The sequence below is a fragment of the Carex rostrata genome, chromosome 28 (genome assembly GCF_964058835.1).
Source record: "Carex rostrata chromosome 28, lpCarRost1.2, whole genome shotgun sequence".
In the NCBI taxonomy this organism is placed as follows: domain Eukaryota; kingdom Viridiplantae; phylum Streptophyta; class Magnoliopsida; order Poales; family Cyperaceae; genus Carex; species Carex rostrata.
The window spans coordinates 2,407,151-2,430,215 of record NC_135945.1 but is presented as its reverse complement, the minus strand read 5'-3'; the positions used below and the strand labels follow the sequence as shown (position 1 = coordinate 2,430,215).

Genomic DNA, 23,065 nt, shown 5'->3' with positions numbered 1-23,065 from the left:
TAGCTAACTTGACTAGAATATACGATGCATACCTCAACAATTTGTCATTCAAAGTGCTCAACAATACGATATTTTCAGTACGTTATCATTTTAGATATTTGAGTAGGAAATTATTAATAACAACTTCATTTTTAATAAAACTAGTTTAAATTTAGTTATATTTGTTAAAAGTACATGAGATGTTTATTGATATACGGTTTGCTTTATGGAATAATTTTGTATCAATTTTTATATAATTGTAATGTCATTTAATATTATCTTTAATGTCATTAAATATATATGAGAAAGTTATATATATCAAGGTTCTAAATAATGATTATCATGTTATTGCGGAGAGGTTAAAAAAAAGTTATAGCTAATAGCGTAGTTATAATGGAAGCTATCGCACATATCGTTTTTTTTTTCTTTTAAAGAATTATATTGCATATTTCTACTAATTATCAACATTATTAACATTATCAACATTGGAGAATTGAAGTAACAATCAAATGACAACTAATCTAAGTCATATACATTTTTTCAATCATGCAAATAAGAAAAACAAATCTACAAGGTAACATTCTTTAATAGTTCATACTTCATAGTTTTACAAATTACAATAGACAAGGTGCAATTATTTTTATAAGTGAAACAAAGTCAGTTCCTATTGATCATTTTGCAAATTATAATAATCAACATCAACTTTTAATTGAAAAGAAAGCTAGGCAATGATATTACAAGTGAATACTAGCAAAGAGCAAGCAAAAATAATAATTAGTATTTGAATATTTTCTGATATGGAAGGAGTGACTAAATCACAAATAGAAAAAGAAGTACGGAGTTCGATTTAGCATACCTAGTATAGAGGATCATGTAGCGCCACAAATAGGAACAAAAGCATAGAAACCCATGTAAGTTGCAAAAAAAAAAAAAAAACCATATAACTTAGCGGTCCACAATAGCACGTAGCCGTCATAGGTGAATTGAAGCACTTTTATCCCATAATTTAGCTTTTACGGTTAGAAAAAGTTATAGTGTAGCTATAACAGAACTAGTAGCTATTTACAGTACTGATATATACTCATCAAAACTTCATAATTTAGATATTTATTTATCAAAATTTTCGAGTTCTCCTCACCTCTGCATCAAGTTCTCCGCAACTTAAACAAAATTAGAGATATAAGGAACTTAATTTTATATGTCAAATGTAACAGAAATGTTATCACAAAATTTATTCTTTGCTTCTAACTAGCTAGATATGAAATGCACCACTATCTGTCCATCTTAGATGTTATTAATTAAAATGTCTCCCAGGTCTAATTAATCTGTGGACTGTGGACCGTGGACGGAGGGGGAAGGATTCTTTTTAAGTGTCAAAAAACGAATGAATAATTTGATTATTTTTATAGAATTGAAAAATAAAAAAAAAACTCCAACCATTATCTAATAATCTTTTTATAAATTTCTAGAATAAAAAAAATCTGGAAAACATGGGACAAAAACTAACCACAAGCGTATGAAAAGTATAATCATCATTAAATCACTAAATCACTGCGAAGTCATCTTTATCCTCTGCTTTATCAACCGAAAGTAAAGTAGCTATAGGCTATTCCTTGTGCAAGAAGAAAACATTTTTATTGAGAAAATAAATAGGATTTGATGATTAAAAAGTTTGTAAATACTTGTACATGCAAGAATCAACCGAAAGTAAATTAGCTCTAGGCCATTCCTTGTGCAAGAAGAAAACTTTTTTAATGAGAAAATAAATAGGATTTCAAAAGCGATGGAAACCTGATCAATTGATCTGCTGTCAGTCACAAAACTGATTGCTCGTGAGTCACAAAACTACAGTACTGGCAAAATTGAGAAAATAATACAATGAATGTAGACCGCGTGGTTGAGAGAATTTGAGATTGTGCCCAAATTAGCTGTCAAAATATTTGATTCTTAAATCATTGCTAAATTGACAAAATTAATAGTGAAGGGTAACAAAATTTAATAATTTATAGTGTGGGTTTCTTGTTCAAAGAGCTTCAGAGTTTGGACATAGTCTTATTCAAACTTAAAAAAATAAAATTGTCCAATTTTATATGTTAAGATTCACTCGGATTATTTAGATTCAGGAAGTAGTTTAAATTTGTGTTGTTATAAATTCATCTTGACGAATCCCAAAGCAAATCAGACGAATATAAACGAATTTTAGGTAAGACGTCCGGATGAAATCAAAATTCGTTCCACATTCAGTCAAAAAGTTCATCAGGACGTCTCAAATTCCCACATCATTCACACTACACAATCTCAGTCAAACTATCTTTTTGAAGCATATTCTTGTGTACAGGTATCCCTCGCGGATACTCTCCCATTCTTGTAGTGATAGTATTCTTGTGTAGAGGTGCTTGAACAGAATGTACAGGAACCTCATAATTTATCTCATAATTTTAATGCGAATTCTACAGAGCTAAAGGAGAGCAGGTATTACCATCCCAGCTACAACCAGAATATAATTGCACCTGGTCCAACCCCAACCTATTATGCGCCTACTGTGCCACCGATTACCAATCAAGGCACAAATAATGCATCCGAAGAACAACAGTTTTCACTTTGTAACACTCAACATGGGAAGATTAAAAAGATTCTTTCTTTTTCATGTTAACAAATATCTATATTACATTTAATGTTCAACAAACCTTATATTTTGCCTTCAATTTCATCTGGTAAATACATATAGGTTATACTTGTGATTACCTAGAATTCAGTAATCCCGTGCGCTTTCATTTATTTGCTTTCATCTTCTTTTCCTATTGGGCATCCTGCTGAATATAATGATTACACTTTTGTATTCTTGTACATATGTTTGAACTAGATGCATATGTACTGGAGCCTAATAACCATTATATAAATGCACCTGGTCCAAGCACAAGCAATTGGACAGCTACTGAGCCCGGGAACATGGATTTGTCATATTATGAAAATATCATGGATTTTTATCAACAGTGTTAAATTTACATTAGGGATGCACTCAACTGCTTTCTATTTTTTAATTGGCTGAATAATTTAGGTACCTTCCAATTATTACTGAATTTTCTATTTTCTCTTTCAACTCTTTAATTAATTATTATATTTATTTATTTTCCATGAAATTAATCTCCTAACCATTTATATTAGCCCTAATTCTATAAGAGCTCAGAAAACTAACTAAAATACACTTAATAATCTTGGTTTAGTTTTAAAATAATCAGCAGTCTTCATTTTATTTCACATATTAGCACTCAGCTTAAAATGACAATCTGAAAGAAGAACAAAATGTTGAGAACATGACTGAGATAAGTGACACGGTCCGGCCAAAAAAATTACAATGACACAAGCTAGTTCAACTAATACATCCTCAAAGATAAACAAGTTCAACTCAAAAGAGGATAAATAGGAGATAAATTCTACTTGAACATATAATTTTCGTAATATTTCATAAGCCTGAATCCCAAAAGTCACGTAAATAATAATCTTACTCTAAACTACTTTTATTATTTCCAAAATACACTTAATGATCTTCCTACAAACTCTCAAAATACCTCTGAGAAACTAAACAAACTGGAGAACCTAGACTAATATACATTGTTAATCATTCAAAGATCTATCATTGTGGATCAACACTCGACACTACTACACGGTATGATTATACGCTTGTAATCTAACATAGTAGAATTAGGATAACTAAGTATATTTTTATACACTAAAAGTTAGTAGTGCTCATTTAAAGTCATCATACTCGCGCTACAATATTTGCACTTAGAGGAATGATGTATTATAGTCCCCACTAATTATACGGTCTCCCTGAATTATTATTCTAAAAACATATTATATAGTCTCAACTAATTATTATACTAAAATTTCAGCATCACCCTTTCTCTATGGTCCCTACTAATTATATGGTTCCCCTTTCATAGTCCCTGCACTCGTCCCGGCGTCAACCTATCTCTAACAAAACTAGTTAACCTCATAGGAATAAATACTTCAGTGCATAGCTATAAATACTTTTAATATTTAAATATTAATACTTTTAGTGAGATATCTAAAATATACTTAGTATAAATATTTTCAATACTTAGTATTAGTACTTTCAGTGTCATATGTAAAAAATACTTGTAAGTATAGGTATAAATACCTATACGGCGAGGTATAAATACTTGCATGACGACGAGCCTGAAAGTACGTCACCATGTATCTCATTTGAAAGAGAAAATTGCATAGGTATGAATACTTCAGAAAAAAATTCAAATTGTGGAGTTTCTGCAATTTCCACAGGAAGTTATATTTCTGCATTTCATTTTTGGTGGTCCCTCCGCTGGTACTGTTATCTTCGCGCTACAATATCTACAGAATAAATAATTGTTCACATAATAGATATAAATACTTCTGTACATATGTATAAATATTTTCGTGCATAGACATTAATATTTTAGAAAAATTCCAATTGTGGAGTTTTTGCTATCTCCACAGGAAGTTATCTTTTCACATTTCATTTTCAATTGGCCCCTCTGCTATTACAATGCGGGTACTGTAGTGCGGGTTATCAGCTCCCTTGAAGAATCAACCTTATCGAATTTGACATTTTTATTTATATCCAACTTAAAATATATTTTATCCCATTTACCCAGGTTTTGAAATTTTTATTAAAATTACCCAAATCTCCAATTAAATCGGCAATTTGATATTTTTATTTCAAGTCTCCAATTAAGAGATTTGGAGTTTTTTTTTGCTCTATAAATTCCTCTCTTTCTCTCTCCTCCCTCACAAACTCACTAGAAATCAAAGAGAGGAGAGGAAGAGAAAGAGAGAAGGAGAAGGCAAAAAAGGTGACTTATGAAGCGATTTTCGGGTAATTTCTTTTTTTTGGGATGGGTGAAGCCCTTGCGATAAGGAATTTACAAAGTATGTTTTCGCCCTAGAGATCCCCAAAGAATTCCTGAGCATTCTTGATCCATCAATTAGAGAAATGTGCATGGATGATTGGGAAGACTCATCCTTCCAACTAGATGGGGACATTACGGCTTATGTCAGGTGAAGGGAGATATGGTGGATATGTTTCTTTTGTTTTCACTGTGGCATAGCTTTGAATCGACGAGAATGCAGATCCGATGAATGACTCTTGTCTCACTAAGTGGGAGTGTTCTGCGTGCGTCCGCCGGACTAAGGATAAGAGGGGAGCAAGTCCCTCAGCTTGTAAGCCATAGTCTGGATTGTATTGTGTCATAGCACTTTATGTTTGAACTCTAGTAGCTTGTATAATTGTTATGTTTGAACTGGTTTTTAATATATGGATTTTATGTTGTTTTATTTTATGAACTGTACGGTATTGTATTATTTTGTATTGTATCTAGATTTTATTAATTTATGATGTAGTATTAATGTTATATATGGATTGTATTATTTTATGTTTGTTTTGTTGTTGAACATGATGAATAGTAGCAATCGAGGTAGATCGTTCAATTGTGGCATAGCGAGAGGAGGGTCAATAAGTGGACGTGGCAGTAATAAGGAAAAAATATGCCACTATAAATTATGCTTTCTTAGAAAAAGATTTGGTGCGTAGCCTATTCGGTTTCAAATTTTAATGATGACTTTGTGGAAAACTCATACGGATATAGTTTGAAAAAAAGAATTGATGCAGAGCCTCCAACATCAGACGATGACTTTGTTCTATGTACTTATACTAGTAAGGCTAGCACTTCGTCAGTTGTCACTAATTAGAAGCCGCCTCCTAAGAAGTAGGATATTGAGGGTACACATTAGGGTTTTAATTTCATCAATTTAATATTTCTGTTGTAAGATGAATCTTAATGTATTTGGTGTGTAGCCTACAATTATATTGTTGTTATTTTTGTTTGGTTATTATTTTTTTTTTTGTTTTGTTGTATAATTTAGTCAAAAAATACATATGAAAAATGATATAAATACTACCATAAGAACATAATAGATTACCAACATAAAACACAACCAACATATATCATAGCTCAAACTAAAACATAATAAAAAATAACGAAACTAAAACTAAATTAAACTAAAACTATAAAACTACACTCTATCAACGGAAAAGCGAAGGGGACCATCGCTCCGCTGCTCGGCCCCTATTCTCTCTGTCGAATGCGCAATGCCATTGACCAGGCTTGGGCTCAGCCTCTGCTCATCCTGACGGCTATATCCCATAGATCCTCGGCCGCATGGGTTGCTGGCGATGGTGGGGGGTACCGAATATGGCTGCCACAAACTCGGACCCATAGTCAGGATGAGTCCTGCTATCCTGGCGTACATTTGGCCCCACTCCCAACAAATCTTTGATGCAAGCATTAACCGTCATGTCATTAGTATGGTCAGATATGCCACCAACGGATGTGCCCTGGATAGGCAAATCCTATAGGGCACTTACATCCTGCAATGTCATCGTCATCTCTCCAAAGGGTAGGTGGGAGTGTGTGCGTCTCAGGACGCCATTACTCCACTAGTGCTGCAATGAGGGAGCCATTGATGATCTTAGCCTCAATCTGTAGTATATCAACAAGGTTGTACAGCCCCAGATTTTTAGATACGGGTCCATAAGAGAGGAGTACTCAATATGAGGGCACTGATGCTTGACATCTATAATGGTCTGGTCCTGCGTTGAAAAAATTAAACCACACGTCAACGACAAAATTATAGATAGTTTTAACAGAACAAAATTGCAACTCAACAAAACTAAAACTTAAAAAAAAAATTTTAACTCAATAAATTTAATCAAGTTGTCACACCCCGAGACAACCCGCCACGTAATGATACGTAAGGCGTGTGCACATCACATACATTATCAATAATAAATACTCAGGCAATATGTAAAAGTCAAACGAAGTCTTTTAACACAACAAGTAGTTCAAACACACAACATAAATTCAACATGAGATCAAGACAAACCGATAATTGCCATGTCAGTCAATGTATCCACTTCTAAAGAGAGAATTTAAAGTTTAACTAAAGAAATTAGAAAGATACTTGAGCAGTCAGCTCATTGCCTTCCTGATCCGCATCCCTCCTATTCGTGCTCCTCGCCGGCTTCATCATTTCCTGCAACCCACATAAGTGGAAACGGGTGAGAGATCGAACAGTCTCTCAGTACGGGATTTAGTTCCAGTCCCGGAATTTGTCAAATTTACTTATTATTACAAATAGAATATAATTATTATATCCTCACATGTTATGCAACATTTAAAACACACACACACACACTTCTTTAATTATCTTTCAAGTTTTCCATTAATCCATTTATTTGCCAATCCAGTGGGAAATCCATCCAACACCGGAAGACCACCACTCCGCTGGGAAATCCATCCAACAACGGAAGACTTCTCACTAGACGGGGAATCCACCCTACGCTAGGTCTTGACCCGTGACGGGAAATCCATCCAACGCCACGTTGACGAGGGGTCTAGTCAAACCTAGACCCAATGTATACATTCCAACATGCATTCAACACATGTTGGCCCCTTTCCTTTAACATATCCGTTACCTTTTACGTTCGTCATTTAAGACTACACGATATCATGCTCAACACACCCTACTTACAAGTCTCATGATCGATATGAAATAATCCTATTGTAATTTTAAACAAGCCAAAGGGATCGTTCGATTCAACATGCACAATTCCAAACAATTGAATAAATAATATGCATACAAAACGGTAAGTACAATTTGACAAGGTCCAGGAAACCCGTACCTGTTGTCTTGATCGTGGGGCTGTTCATTACTGACTCGATGCCGCTCCTTACTTTACCACTCGGATCTAAGTTACGAAACATGATTTCTAAATTAGTATTATACATGTTTCTCATTGAACAAGTTATATTTATAAATAGCTTGAGAGTCATTGGTGAATTACTCTTAGGATCTTCGGTGAACATTATCATTCAATAAACTAACGAATGCACCATCAGAATTTGGTGGCAACTCAAACCAATTGACGTTACTCACAAACATAAGTATTAATCGGTTAATGATATTTACTATCAAACTCTACGTTATAAATGCAAATTAATTAAAGAAACTCAATATTTATATAAATGAAGATCTATATATAGATAGCACGAAAATTTATTTTTAAATTAATTCTGATAGAAATAAAAACAAGAAGAAAAATAAATATAAGAAATTATTTTATTATCGTTTAATAAGTAGATTTATGAAAATTCATAATTTTTTTTTTCAATTTAAATCATTCTTCAATTATACCGATCACGTGATATAGAGATTATGTCAAATAAATATATATTACATGTTATCAATTAAGTAATTTTCAGAAAATTAGAACTCTTATAAAATAAATAACCTAGAGATTAGATCAAAATAATAGAAAAAGAAAAGAAAACCTTATCAAGTAGATAATTTTCAGAAGATATATAATTATTAGAATCTTTATCAAATAAATCGATAACAGCAAATATTTAATCTACTGGTTAACTACACATTAAATATAAATTAAATTTGAGATACCTTAATTTTAGAATTTGATTTTGTCATGCCGCTTTGGTCTCCACTAGGTGCTTCGAAGGAAAGATTGAGTCAAACGGGGTCTCCATATTAGTTGTGAAGAAAGCAGAGAGATATGCGACAAAGGAGTTTGATATCAAATTAGAGATTGGATTTTAATTGAACTCAAACATATTTATATATAAGGCATACGGTTATGAGATACAAACAGAGAGGTGCTTCTCTGTACATGGAAGGGACTCAACTTTTCAAAAATGAAGTGGACAGGATTTAAAGACATGACACAGGATTGAACTGGTGATCAGACGGTTTTGGGCAAAGGGTTGGTTATTTGGGAGGGTGTTATATTAAATTTGGTATAATTACTCGTGGCTGTTGGATCAATTGATTATATTGGACGTCTTCTGTTGAAAATTTCTATGGTCCATTATACGGACTAGTAATTTCATGTTATAAATTGGAGTGTATGAGTTTTCTATTGACAGTATTTTAATTTGGTTACTTTGTTCAAATTGATCTATTTAAATACAGACCGAAGAAAAATAAATCAGAGGAATGAATATATATATGAATCGTCTGCATTGTACCTTACTTTAGTATTTTCAATTACGTGGCGTTATATATTTAATTATATTAAAATGAAGTTTTTAATAATATCATACGTACCTAAAATTACATGATGTTACATTCTTCCCCACTACAAAAAGAATTTTGTCCCCAAAATTCAAACATAACAAATCTTTTACATAAAGTATATAATTTTAAAATTTTCTATAAATATAACTAATTATTAATAAATATATATATATGTACATTTTTGTTTTCAAGGTGTCACGTTCTTTCCCTCTTCAAAAAAAAGAATTTTGCCCTCAAAATTCAAAATTAGATTTATAATTACTTTCACTAATTGTAACTAAATGTTACACAAGTACCTCGCAAGAAGGTAGTGAGACTTGGTGATCGTCATGGCTCATCCATAACAGAGGACTGAAATGGTCCTTGCTATGCGGAGCGATTGGAGCACCATCAGTGACAAGTGCTTTCCTAGGCCGTCCTCTAGGCATCCTACGTTGAAAATTATAATAGGCTAAATTATGCTAAGAATGCTAAAATATGTAATTTATGCTAAAAATATGCTAATTGGGGAAAAATACGCTAAAAATGATAAAATATGCTAAAATAAGCAATAAAACACTAAAATTGGCTAAAAAGGCTAATTGCATATTCTAAAAATATGCTATTTTCGCGAAAATATCCTAAAATAGGCAAAAAATGCTAAAATTGACTAAAATACATAAAAATATGCTAATTGAGGTAAAAAATCGGTAAAATAGGCTAACATGCTAATTATGCTAAAAATGCTAAAGTAGATAGAAATATGCTAAAAAAGTTAAAAAACACTAAAATATCCTTACATATGCTAATTGCGCTTAAAATATGCTAAAATATGCTAAAATATGATAAAATTTGCTAATTACACTACATTGCACAAAATTAGGTTTAATTATGCTAAATTACGCTAAACTATGCTCAAATATGCTAATTAATCTAAATAAAACTTAATTACACTAATCAGTCAAGCATAAGCTAATTACTCTACATTATACTAATTTAATTAATTAAAACAAACTAAACCTAATTTTCACTAAGTACAAGTAAATTATACTAATTTTAGTACATTACTAACTATATTATACAATTTTTGCAACTATTTTGCAATACAAATGAATTTGAAAAAAATTATAGGGACTTGCAAATTTGGAAAGAGGAGGAATCTGAGAGAAACAGCCAAAGTGAGGAGTGTGAAATTTGTGAGAATGAATTTTGAGAAATTCGGCCAACCCTCCACACATATATAGGCTCCAAATTGCCAATTTAATTGGCGTTTTGAAATAAAATCTCAAATCGCCAATTAAATTGGCAATTTGGGTAGTTTGGAATGAAAATTTCAAAACCTGGATAAATGTGATAAAATATATTTTAAGTTGGATATTAATAAAAATGTCGGTTATCAAATTGTCCATATTTAATAACTGCGACATAACCGAATTGATTGTTTTTATTGATATATATTGATTCTCAGATTCTCAGTCGATATCAAACGGAAAAGGAAATAACGTCAAGTAAGAGTAAAGAATATATGTCCACCAAGTTATGCTAAAACTCTCCCATCTTTTCAGTGTAAGTCCCCAATATCATCAGAGGAAACACAGCACTTCCATAAACTGAGATCAAGCCTTGAGACGATCTTGAACAATGTCCAAGATGGAGGTACATTTGATTTCTGGAAGCCAAAATGAAATTTTGTGGTAATGTTTATGTTACGTTTAATTAACAAAAAAAATTCCCAGAGCTAATGTTTAAGTTATGTAAACAGATGATGGGCTCCAACACACAGCAAATTTTTCATGCTCTGACCATGCTTCAGATCGAGGGTCTTCCAGAGCACTTCAAAGATATAAAAATTGTGAATGTTTATGAGGCACCTGGAGTTGTTGGAGGTAATACTTTATTTGAGCTCTGACTTGTTTCTATCCGGCCGGCCCAATCCCAATCCCAATGTATATATGATAACCAAATTTTCGTTCTGGGGTGAACTAACAACAGATGACTGGAAGACACATTTAAACGACCAAGGTGAAGCATGGATAATTACTCCCCTTCACTACTGGAGAGGTGGAGCAAGAATTATTAGAAAAACGTCAAGAAATTGCAGATGGGATGCTCGTTCTTTCCAACCGAAGAATCATGGAGATACCTCTTGGAATGAACGCAAGTACAAACTTGTTGAAAACACACAGCAAGACACAAACAAACAAACTGGACTTCAGGACTACACTATGATTGAGTACACATCTGATGAGGCTAAGGTAAAGAATGAATCAATGAAACCTAAATTCTGAAGAAGATGTACGAACTTTTAATTTCCTTGTTCATAAACTCATCTCAAATTACAATCATGCTCAAATTCATTTCAGCCCAAGCATGCTCTATGCAGACTTACGATAAAGAAGTATACACATGACATATTACCATCGGCCACTCAGCAGCCAAAAAATATGGTAAATGCCCCTTCTGATCATATGTAGAGCTAGTATTCACAACTGGAGTTCGTCCTTTACTCATTCATTGCACCTTACATATGCATTTGATTCATTCATTAAAATATCAGACTTTATAAATATCTAAACCGCAAACTTGTTTAGATGATAACAACTCAAATCCAATCCAGGAAATTGATCATGCAGATGCCAACAAGGAAACTGATCACAGCAACAAGGGGCACAAAGGTGAAACTCGTCTGTCCCACGAAAAGAGTAACTTCATATTAAATCAAATAATTAATAAATAATCACAATATTAATTACACTATGAAAAGATATGGCAGCTGGAAATATATTTAAAGAGAATACATATACATAAATTCTTTTAAGAAATTATGTTAATAAAAAGGTAAGTAGTGTTATATAGCTATATATGTGTGGCCTATGTTGGTTCATATGGCAGGCATTACACTAGAAAATGGCAGCTGCAACATGCTTAACATTAATTTCTGCAAAACAATGCAACTAGCTGAGCAGTTTAGGCTATGTTTGGAAAGTGAAAAGAAGCCAAAACTCATATTCAGTAGAGTATGAAAGGGATGTCACAATGTAATAAAATGACATAAAATCTGAAAGGAATTTATCCCTTCAAATCTCCATTCTACGCATTGCATCAAACCTCTTCCCTAATACATTTTAGAATCTTATCCGTCTTTCTCAATGCTCCTCTCTATGTAATACAATCTCCATTCTACTCATTGCATCAAACCCTTCTTTTTTTTAAAACTAAATCATAATGTATTCTATGTTTTATGAATCTTGGTAAATATTAGTTCCTCCATAGAATAAAATGTACTTATACCGACAATGAAGTAGAAATTAAGCTCTATGATCTACTATTGCACTACAGTATTAAGCATTGAGAAAGTAATACTGGAATATCTAGTAAAACAAAGTTCAAATGAACTCATGTACTTGTGGTTAATTACACCAGAGGATTAAGCACTTTCTTCTTCTTTTACCCAATGATATTTTGTTACCATTTATTTTCTGATAGTCTCAAGTCTCAACGGCTAAATGAATACTAAGGTAGGGTCTCCTTTTATCGTAATTGAATGGATAATTCAAACGAGTTCCCCATTCGTATTTTCGGTATTAAGAGCTTAAATCCATGATTTCTTGGAGGTTATACTAGCAGTAATGCCAATTTCAAAAGAGTAACTAAGGTAACAAGGAACTAAAAAACCTGTCATGTCATGTGTAGTTATAAGAAAATATTTTCCACCCAATTAATTCATTAGTTTGATACTCATTGGCAGCCGTTACCATGACCTCTTTTCCATTTTTACATTATTTCTCAGTTAGTTTTTTTTTTAACTGCTTAAATGGTACAACAGGTGGTAACATTCCAAATACTACATGGGACTATAATCAGCAAATTCTTGAGGTGAGCCAGGATGACATAGAATGTTTTCATTAATCTTTACAGTGACATATGTTTCTGCCAACTTATAGTTACCTAATGGGCATTGTGAAAATTGTACAGAGAGAAGTACGTAAGCTTAGAAAACATTTTTCATATGCTGCCATACGGAAGGTAAACAAAAATTACCTATCATTAGAATATTACGGAACTCTCTGCAGTTGTTATTTGCTAATAATTGCAATTAATGATAGAGACATGAAAACAGTCGCCCAGAATATTTTTGGTTCTGGGCTTCCTCTGTAATATTGTGCGGTGACATGCATCATCCTCCAGCACCACCTCAAGTATTACTATTTCTTGTACAAGATTTACATTCTATGTAAAATATGGATCACACTTTTAAAAATAACCTACCATTGTTTACCATTAAAGATATATATCTTAATTTGCTATGTTCCACATTATCAGTAATAAAATGGGCAAAAGCAGATGTTTTCTCCTTTCTAATTAATGTTTGATCAGGAGCAAAAGCAATCAAATAGGGACAAGAATACATTTTTTTTTTATTATTTTATAATTTTATGTATTTGATGGTTAGTTACACAATCAATTTTGTCCACACCAGCTAATCTTTTGTTCCTATTTGTGCTCTTGCAGGTATTAGATCAGATTGAGTGTGAAAAATTACCAGCTGCAAGCGCAAAAAAACAGAGTCCTGAAGCACCAGTGAGCAATACGTAAGAATTTTTCCGAAAGAAACTCATTATTTGATGCATAACTAATTACAGAGAGAACAGACCATAGGTTTAATCTTGAAGAGTTTGTTCAGTAATATACTTACATTTGTTGATGAATTCAGGAAGTTACTGACAACTAATTCTCGAACCTTCAAATATTTTCATGTTATATATATGTTTGACGTTCTTGATATCCTTTATAAAGTTAATTAAATTACAGAGATTAAATTGTTGATCTGCTCGAGAACTGAAAAACCAGTTGACAATAAATAGAAGAAGCATAAATTATGGACTTTAATTTGGGACTATGATAGCTATAAGCTATGCCTAGTTCAAGTCTTATATTGTAGTAATCATATATATACTAATGCACTTTTACTCCTATATATGTTATCAGGCATAGTAACGTCTTTGTTTACATTTATTTCTTCTTCAGTAGGACATGTGGTCATTGCTGTTACACGAACACAATGGAGGCAGGTACATCCACACAACGGCAAGAACAAGTCAAAGTTGACGTAATGGTAGAAGCATTACATGTTGATAGCATTTTTATTACGGTTGTTAAATGTCATTTATTCAGGTTTGAGAGTGCAATATTCACAATCCTGTTTCTTCCATGCGTTACTCATTTTGCATTATGAATTGATGTCTTGCCATGCAGTTGAATGCAATGAACTCGCCTACCTTATATCAAGGGAAAATTCAGGGTTTAAGGATTTAAGCAGGCAATCTAAATGAAGATAGTATTTTGGAAAAAAGAATGTCAAGGGACCTAGTATACTTTGTCAATATAAAAGAAGAGAAATTTTTCTTCTTGTATGAACTCTTTGTATGTGTTTCATTTGAAGGTTAAAAAACTGATAAGGTATGCAGTTTAGTACAAAAGGTTATGCTCATAGTTAATAAAAATTCTGTGTTCTTATTTAATGCTTTCTTCCATACTTGTATTTTTGGTTAAAACCTTCTTGCTTTTTGGTTGACCTCTGAATCGACGATTTATACATTCTTCTTGTGCAGATGTTCGAATCAAATTCAAATCGAGGGGATACTTCTAATTTGCATGATGATACCTACAGAAACTGTATAGAGTTTGGAGAGCAAAGTAGTCATCATGGCAACTGCAACGAGAAAAATGCTGAACAGGGTTCAAACCCAATCAATCTTGCATATTTTCCTGAGTCATGCACTTTTGAAGAACTGTACAACTCATTAGATGATCACGAGGTAATATATATACAAGGACATTATTTTTTTAACTCATGAAATAAGTTAAAAAGAATCTTTTAGCGTTCTTGCATTTACTTTTTCTTTCATAATTCCCTTTTAATTGATTAATCTTTTTCTTCATATTCATCCTGCTCAATATAATGAGCTATATATCCTTTTGTATTTGGGCACAGATTGCTGAACAGAATGTAGTTGTGCAGGAGCCTAATCAATTATCTCATAATTTCAATGCGAATTCTACAGTTGCAATGGATTACCAGAATAGAATTGAACCCTATCCAAGCACAAGGAATTTTGTAACAACTGAGGGCAGGTTGGATCAACAGGTAATGTATAACGACCTAATATGTTTTTCAGTAAAAAAAATAAGTTAAAAAGAGTCTTTATTTTTTTCTTGTAAATTTATAAATATATTTCATTTCATGTTCGGTGAATGTTAACATATATTTTGCCTTTTATTCATCCGGTAACAACATATGGGTTATTCTTCGGATTAACAATTAGAATTCAGTAATTCAGTGTGATGTCATTTACTTTTTTTCTTTCTTACTATTCTTCTAATTGGTTATTCTAATTTTTGCATATTTTGCTCAATATAATGAACTATACTTTTGTATTCTTGGTCAGATGGTTGAACCGATTGCACATTTTCAGGAGCCTAAATTATATCATAATATCAATGGGAATTCTACAGAGCCAGTGTTAAACAATAATCACCTTCTCAGCTGGAACCGGAATATAAGTGCACCGGGTCCTAGCACTAGCAATTATGCAGCTTTTATGGGTGGGTCGGACGAACAGGTAATGTATAAGGACCTAATATTTTTCTTTCAAACATAAATAAGTTAAAACGGATTATTTATATTTTCTTGTTTACAAATTTATCAATATATTTCATTTGATGTTCAAAAAATGTTAGCATATAATTTGTCTTTTTATTTCATCCCGTAACAACATATATCTGGGTTATTCTTACGATTACCAAGAATTCAATATTTCAATGTGATTTAATTTACTTTCATTCTTCGATGCTTTTCATCTAATTGATTAGTCTTGTACTTTTTGGGCATCCTGCTGAGTATAATGATTACACTTTTCTATTCTTGTACAGATGTTTGAATCGGATTCAGATGTATTGGATCCTAATAATTCATCTAATAATTTCAAAACAATTTCTACTGAGCTAACGGAGAAGGGTAATCACCTTCCCATCTATAACCAGAATACAATTGCACCCGGTCTAGACACAAACAATAACTACTGAACCCGAGGACATGGATTGGAGGAGCTATCTGAATTTGCCAGATTGATTGGAATGGAGTCTAGTACGCTGAGTTTGTTGCACAAGTTTTTAGGTACCACTGGTAGCGACCGCTTGGACCGCTTTTCTAAGCGGTGAGAAACCATGGTGAAATTCCAGAAAAAAATACAAGAAATAAAAAAGTAGATCGTTTCAAACAATCGGCTCTCTCTTCTCCGTCAATTGGAGATAGCAGCGCGAGGTACTTCTGCTTGATGGATCTGGCTATTGTTCATTACTATCTTCATTTGAACAGGCGCTTCCGTCTATCGGACCTTACCATTGTTTCTTTGTGCTTCCGCCTAATCGATCTGGTCACCGTGCTTTTTTTTGACCTCCTGAGGTTTTTATCCAACAAGCAGTTCGCTTTTTCTTCTCTTCTCTAGAACTCTTCTTTCTCTCTTTGGCAAAGGAAGAGTGGGTGGAACGAGTTGTACATATAATTATTTACTTTCTATGTTGTTGTATGTTTTGGTTTTTCTTGGTATTTGTGATGTGCTCTCTTTCTTCTGCTCCTCTTCTCCCTCTTTTCTTTCTGGTTTTCACATTGGCAACTATCTATTAGAACCTTTGAGTGGTGACTGTCCATATGTGGTTGATTCAGTTCCTGGTTAGGTTTGATTCAGGGCCTCCATTGAGACTTCTGAGTGGTGACTATCCCGGTCTGGTTGATTCAGTTTCCAGTCCGGGTTGACTCAGTGCATTCTACGATAAAGTCTACCAGTAGGACAAACTTTGCATACCGAGGAAACAATATGTAGGCTCCTATTATTTTTAATCAAGCAAGGATGACCAAATTTGTGTCCACAAGATACACATACTTTGGTGCGTTTTTAGTTTGTTTACACATATATGCTTTTTAAGACACTTATTGTCTCATATCATGTAACAGCTACTTTGTAACTCTTTAAATAAATGAAATTGCCTATGGGCTTTAAATCCAAAAAAAAAAAATGTTTTTAGGTTATCTTGGGGTCTTGAATTTATATTAGATATGTATGTTGATGAGAGGGAACCAAATACGTTGTTATTTCGAATGGAATAACAGCACCCTATTTTTGTCCTTCTCTTTCTATAACTCTCGTATTTTTAGAGAGAGAGTGAGAGGAGAGAGATAGAGAGAATTTGTATTTATTTTGTGGTACATTGATACTGTGTTTCTCAAAGGTTGTTTCATTATTTTCTGGTATTAAATTTACATTTAGGGGTGTCAATGACACCCATTTACCCGTTTACCCTACCCGTATTATATTTGATAAGATGGGTATGGATAAGATTTTTTTTCGTTAACTTTTTGGGTATGGGTATAGATAGATAAACGGGTATGGGAACGTGTAAAGGTTATTTTGTAACCGTTAGGTAACGGATAATTATATAAAATAAATTATATCATAAGAAGAATATTATGCTAAACATTTTACTTTTTTGTTTGAATGTTAATTTATTATTTAGTTAAGGAATTGAATTTGTTAGAAGAGATATTTGTGATTTTATGTTTTTTGCTTAATAAGAAACTATTACTTAGGATTATTTGCAAATTTATATTTTAATTTTATATTACTAATTGTGATTTCATATGTATAACATGATAAGTTTTGATGGTTTACTTGAAAAAATAATAAAATTATTATATTTGTATTATTCGTTATTCGCCCACTACCATTTCGTTACCCGCTAATCTTAGCGGGTATAGGTAGGGTACGGTAAGAAAAATTCTTAACGTGTATGGATAGGGTATAGGTAAGGTCAATTCTTAGTGGATATTGTTGTTCGAGCAATAATATTTTTCGTCTATTTGACTAATTTGCAAAACATACAATTATTAAATTTTATGATTTCTTTTATTTTAGAATTATGTAGGTTCAAGCCGAATTGGAATTGCAATGTAGAATGCTTGAATCGAAGAAATCATGAAGATATTTATCAAGAATTTAATTTGTAATATTTTAAAGTTGGTAAAGTGTTTTTGATGTTGTTTCAACAGGATAAAAACGTTATAACGATTATATCTTAAGAAAACGCTGTGAAACAACTCGATCAAAGTCAAAAAAGTCAAAAACGTTGCTGTAACTTTTTAAAAAGTTCTAACGTTTTAAAATGTTGCTGTAACATTTTAAAAAGTTATAACATTTTAAAAAGTTATAACATTTTCTGTAACGTTTTAAAACGTTGGTAACGTTTTGAAAAGTTAGTAACGTTTTAATTAATTTTCAAACTTCAGAAATTCCTGATTTTGATCAAGTTTTTACAGTGCAAAACGTTATGTAACGTTTTACTGAGCTTTCAGACAATTTGAAAACCTAAAGGGAAAATGTTGTAATGTTTTGTGAAAACGTTGTAACGTTTTAGCTCAATTAGCTCATTTTTGAGCTGACTCTATAAATAGGGGATTGGACTTTCTGCCCAAACTAACCTAGCCGTCCCTAAACTTCAAAAGAGGCGATTTTCTGAGAGCTTGGTTCCACCATTGTTGATTGAGCTTAAAACTTCAATATCTCTCAATCAATCTCAAACAACCTCAAACCCACTTCACTAATCTCTAATTAGATTAGGTTAGAGTGATCTATTGAGTGTTTCTCTTGTTCTTGAGTAGCTTGTGTGACTTTCCTTGGTTGCAAGGGCTCGCCGGCACTCATCTCTCGTTGGCCGTGACTTCCCGTTTTGTAAGGGCTCACAGTTCACAATTGTAATTTCTTTCATATTGGGTAATAGAGAGACGCACCTAGAAAGAGGTTGGTACGCCCCGGAGACGTAGGCCTTTGTTTTTGCCGAACTCCGTTATCATCCCCCGTGTCAATTTCTCTAAACTCATCTATTTACTTTCAATTGCAATTTAATTTCAGTTTTTGTTTAATTAGAGGTGCACTTAGTATAACAGATATGGGTATCGAAATAGTTCCACCCTACCCGTATCGTACCCATTGACACCCCTATTTACATTAGGGATGCAGTCAACTGCTTTCTATTTTTTAATTGGCTGAATAATTTAGGTACCTTCCAATTATTTGAATCTCCTATTTTCTCTTTCAACTCTTTAATTATTATATTTTTTTCCTTGAAGTTAATCTCCTAACCATTTATATTAGCCCTAATTCTATAAGAGCAGAGAAAACTAAGAAATATTTAAGAACCTTGGTTTAGTTTTAAAATAATCGACAGTCGGTATTATCTGAATTCCTAAGTATCTCAAAAGTTCATTTGGTCGAGGTATTTGGCTTTAGAAGAATAATGATCTCTCTATTGTATTGTAGGTTATTCTGATGCGAATTGGGTCAAAAATTGTGATCCATGATCTACAACCGGTTATTGTTCATTGGAGGAAATCTCACGATATGGAAAAAAAAAAAGCATAAAGCAAACAGTTGAAGTAAGATCAAGTGTCACGACGAAGTACCGGGCTATGATGGCCACCACTAACGAGTTAACATAGCTTAAACAATCATTAAAACACATCAGAATTGAAACATGATCAACTCATGAAGATGTTTCGCGATAATAACTCGGCTTGAGTTTTTAAAAATAAGAAAAGAACAATTGAAGAAGGAGATAATAGTTTAGAAGAGGATCTATGAGAAGGGCGATTCCTAAATCAGTGCTCAAACCGACTTTTTACCCTCTTGTGCCGAGAGGGAACATGGGAGATGCGAAGCTTCCTCTTAACCAACCAAAATTGGCCATGGTCTTCATTCCGGAGACCCACCCCATGAAGCAAAACTCAAATTGGGATCTCATGTGGCAACTTTTTTATTTGGTTTCATGTGGCTTAGCCATTGAGAGGCTGTGTACTGGTCCCTGGAAAAAGAATATTCTATCCTTTTCTCTAGTTTCTTCTAGGTGATGTACAAATAAGTTCTCTATTAAAAAAAAATTAAATATATGAAAAGGTTGATAGGTTTTTTTATTTTTTTTATATAAAGTTGCTTTTTCTTCCAGGTGTTTTACCTAACAATGGACCTTTGGAAATTTAATGGATACAGTCATTCCAAGATGGTAACACATGAGAGAGCTTCCTCTTCTAGCTCTTTCGTGTCATCAACTCATCATAGAATATTTGTTCTTTTCTTTTCTTTCCTTTTTTTCTTTTACAAAGAAAGAATTCAACTTGTATTAACCGTCTCACAGTATGAATTTTAGTCAAACATATACATCACTGCAGCACTTAATTCATGTTGTAAACAAACCAATATATTGGTATTTCTTATGAACATTTATTATGATCTTTTCTGATTCTGGTCCCATAAATCCCATATTTTTTTTTTTACATTGGTATGAAGAAAATTGAGCACATTAAATAATTCTGCATACATATACGTGTGCAATATTTGCTTAAATAAATTTGTCGATGAAATGGCAAAGTTGACAAAATTTGATTGCATTAATGAATTAGTGATGTTTCTTTTATGAAAAGAAAAGAGAGAGAGAGAAATGAATGTACCTGAGAAAGGACCACTAGGGGCTGAGCTTCTCCCTCAGGAGGAGGTGGTGGAAGCACAGGAGAGATAATAGTGGCTTTTCTCATCATCTTTTTCTGGATGCGGTTGCACAGCGCTTGTGGGTCCACTATCCCTTTCACTGTCACTATTTTTTTTGCCCATCTCCACTTCCACCCCTTCAACCCCTGCTCATCATTTCATCCTCACAAGTTCAAATTTACATACAAACAACCAAATTTGAATTTGTTGGTAGCTTGGAACATTTATTTGGTTTTGGTTGGGCATCTGTCCAGACTGAATTTGTACTGGTTTACTATAACAATCTGAGCATTGTGTCTGGTATTAGTGGTGGTGTATGGAACTGCTGGGATTGTAACCAGTAAGATGTAATTTGATATTGGTTCCTTATTTGGTTGTGACCACACTGTATGGTCTATGGTGTGCACATACCAGTTTGCATCCATCACCAATCATGTCACTAGTGATGGTGCGGAGATGGGGATGGGAGGCTTGGCATTTGGCAAGGTTACCTTTTCTTTTTCTAAGTTAAATTGGGGAGTCCAAAAAGATGTAATCATGCTTGGAATTAGAATATATTACTATATCCAAAAGGTACATTAAACCAATCTAATTTAGAGTGAATATGGTTGCTTTTCTTATTTGCCAAAAACCAATTTTCTTCTTATTAATTTATCTTCCTCAAAGAGAAAAAGAGAGATACCTTTGCACTTGAGAATAGATCTCTGAATCTTCTTTGCACAGCCAACACAATGCAAATCCACTTGTAGCATGACTGGAGGCAGTGGTGCGGGCGGTTCCTCTGTTTTTGGTTCCTCTTTTTTCTCCTCTTCTCCTTTTGCTTCTTCCTTCTTCTCTTCTTCTCCTTTTGCGTCTTCTTCCTCGTTCCCTTCTTCTTTAACCTCTTCCTTAGCCTCCTCCTCTTCCTGTGTAACAAAAAGAAATTAATTTTCTACTTCTGAACTATTAACTAAACTATAAATAAAAATTCTGAATGCTCGTCAAGTTCGTTACTTCACCAATAAAACAACATGCAACAATGAGATTTAGTATAACATAACAATTTAGTATAATTAAGGGACATATATGCATTGATACATTACCTTCTTAACTTCTTCACCCATTGGAAGACTTAGCTGAGTTTACTGTGAACTGATAATGAATAATGGAGGGAGAAACAGAGCAGGCAACAATTTTAGCTCCTAATACTTTTTTATATAAACAAACTTTTGCAAAATGATGTAGATCTTAAAAGGATGCACATCAAATAATATCAATGGCTCCAAATCCACATGCAAGGCACAAAACCAATGCAACTTCTTTGCCTCCTCAGTCCTCCCTTAAAAAATTTGTTGCTTTTCTCTTCAAAAGAGGATGAATGGAGTAGAGGAGGAGCAAAACTGTGGCAGAGTGCCTCACATTTATATAGGAGCCGTAGGATTTGGCATTTAAGAGGAAGGTTATATCCTCTCCATTTAAATTTGAATTATGTTCATGTATGTACCAAGAATTATAATTTCTTTAGAAGTACAATAATTATTGTTTAAAGCTGTGGATTGAACAGCCTGTTGGGTACTTGTGTGTCTGTACTTGAATTCAATTCATCTACTAAATTATCATTTATTACATCAGCATTTTATATGTGATGTTATATAGTAGTTTCAAAGTAAACATTTAATCTACATTCTACAGTGTTCTTAGAGTGAGACTATGGTAATATGCATATTACACAACAGTACGCGCTATGGACTCGTATCTTTATTTCTAAAGTCTAAACAGATGTTCAACATGATATTTACATAAAAATGTAGTTGCTGATCAAATTTTATATTTTTTTTAATAAATATTTTTACTATTTTTTTATATAGGTAGAAATTCACTTGATTTGAAAATTTTGTATCAATAAAAAACAATGATTTTCTATCTTTTTAGAAAAATAGTAAAAATATTTTAAAATGTAAAATTTAGTTTGTAAGTATTTTATTTATGAAAATCGTATTTAACAATTCGGATCGACTATTTAAACTTTGAAAATAGAATTATGAATCCACAACACGGTTTTATCTATAATATGCATATTACCATAGCCTCACTTTTATTATTATACTAACTTACAATACATTTAAACTAATTTAAAGCAGTACTGAATTACTGTATAGTAATGTTAAACTCCTATCTAAACTTATCAAATATCAATACGTAACATCCAAATTTCAATTTAGAGCAGAGTAAGAACTATTAAAATTATGCTTAGACTGGTTAAACATGTATATAATTCTGTTAAACTAACTAGCCACATTGAAATTTAATATGAAAAATTGTTGGGCTAATTTATAGCATCGTTAGACTAATAAATAATATTGATAGTTTAACATAATTATTATATG

At 32.8% G+C, this 23,065-nt stretch overlaps 1 protein-coding gene across 1 annotated transcript in view; it reads left to right on the top strand.

The window, feature by feature from the left end:
• The first annotated feature begins 14,972 nt into the window (after window positions 1-14,972).
• LOC144545496 (uncharacterized) overlaps window positions 14,973-23,065 on the top strand; it is a 171,766-nt gene continuing 163,673 nt past the window's right edge. The window contains exons 1-2 of the mRNA XM_078294065.1: window positions 14,973-15,253; window positions 15,555-15,728. Of these exons, the coding sequence (XP_078150191.1) occupies window positions 15,068-15,253; window positions 15,555-15,728 (360 nt within the window). The 5' untranslated portion in view covers window positions 14,973-15,067. The remainder of the gene's footprint in view (window positions 15,254-15,554; window positions 15,729-23,065) is intronic.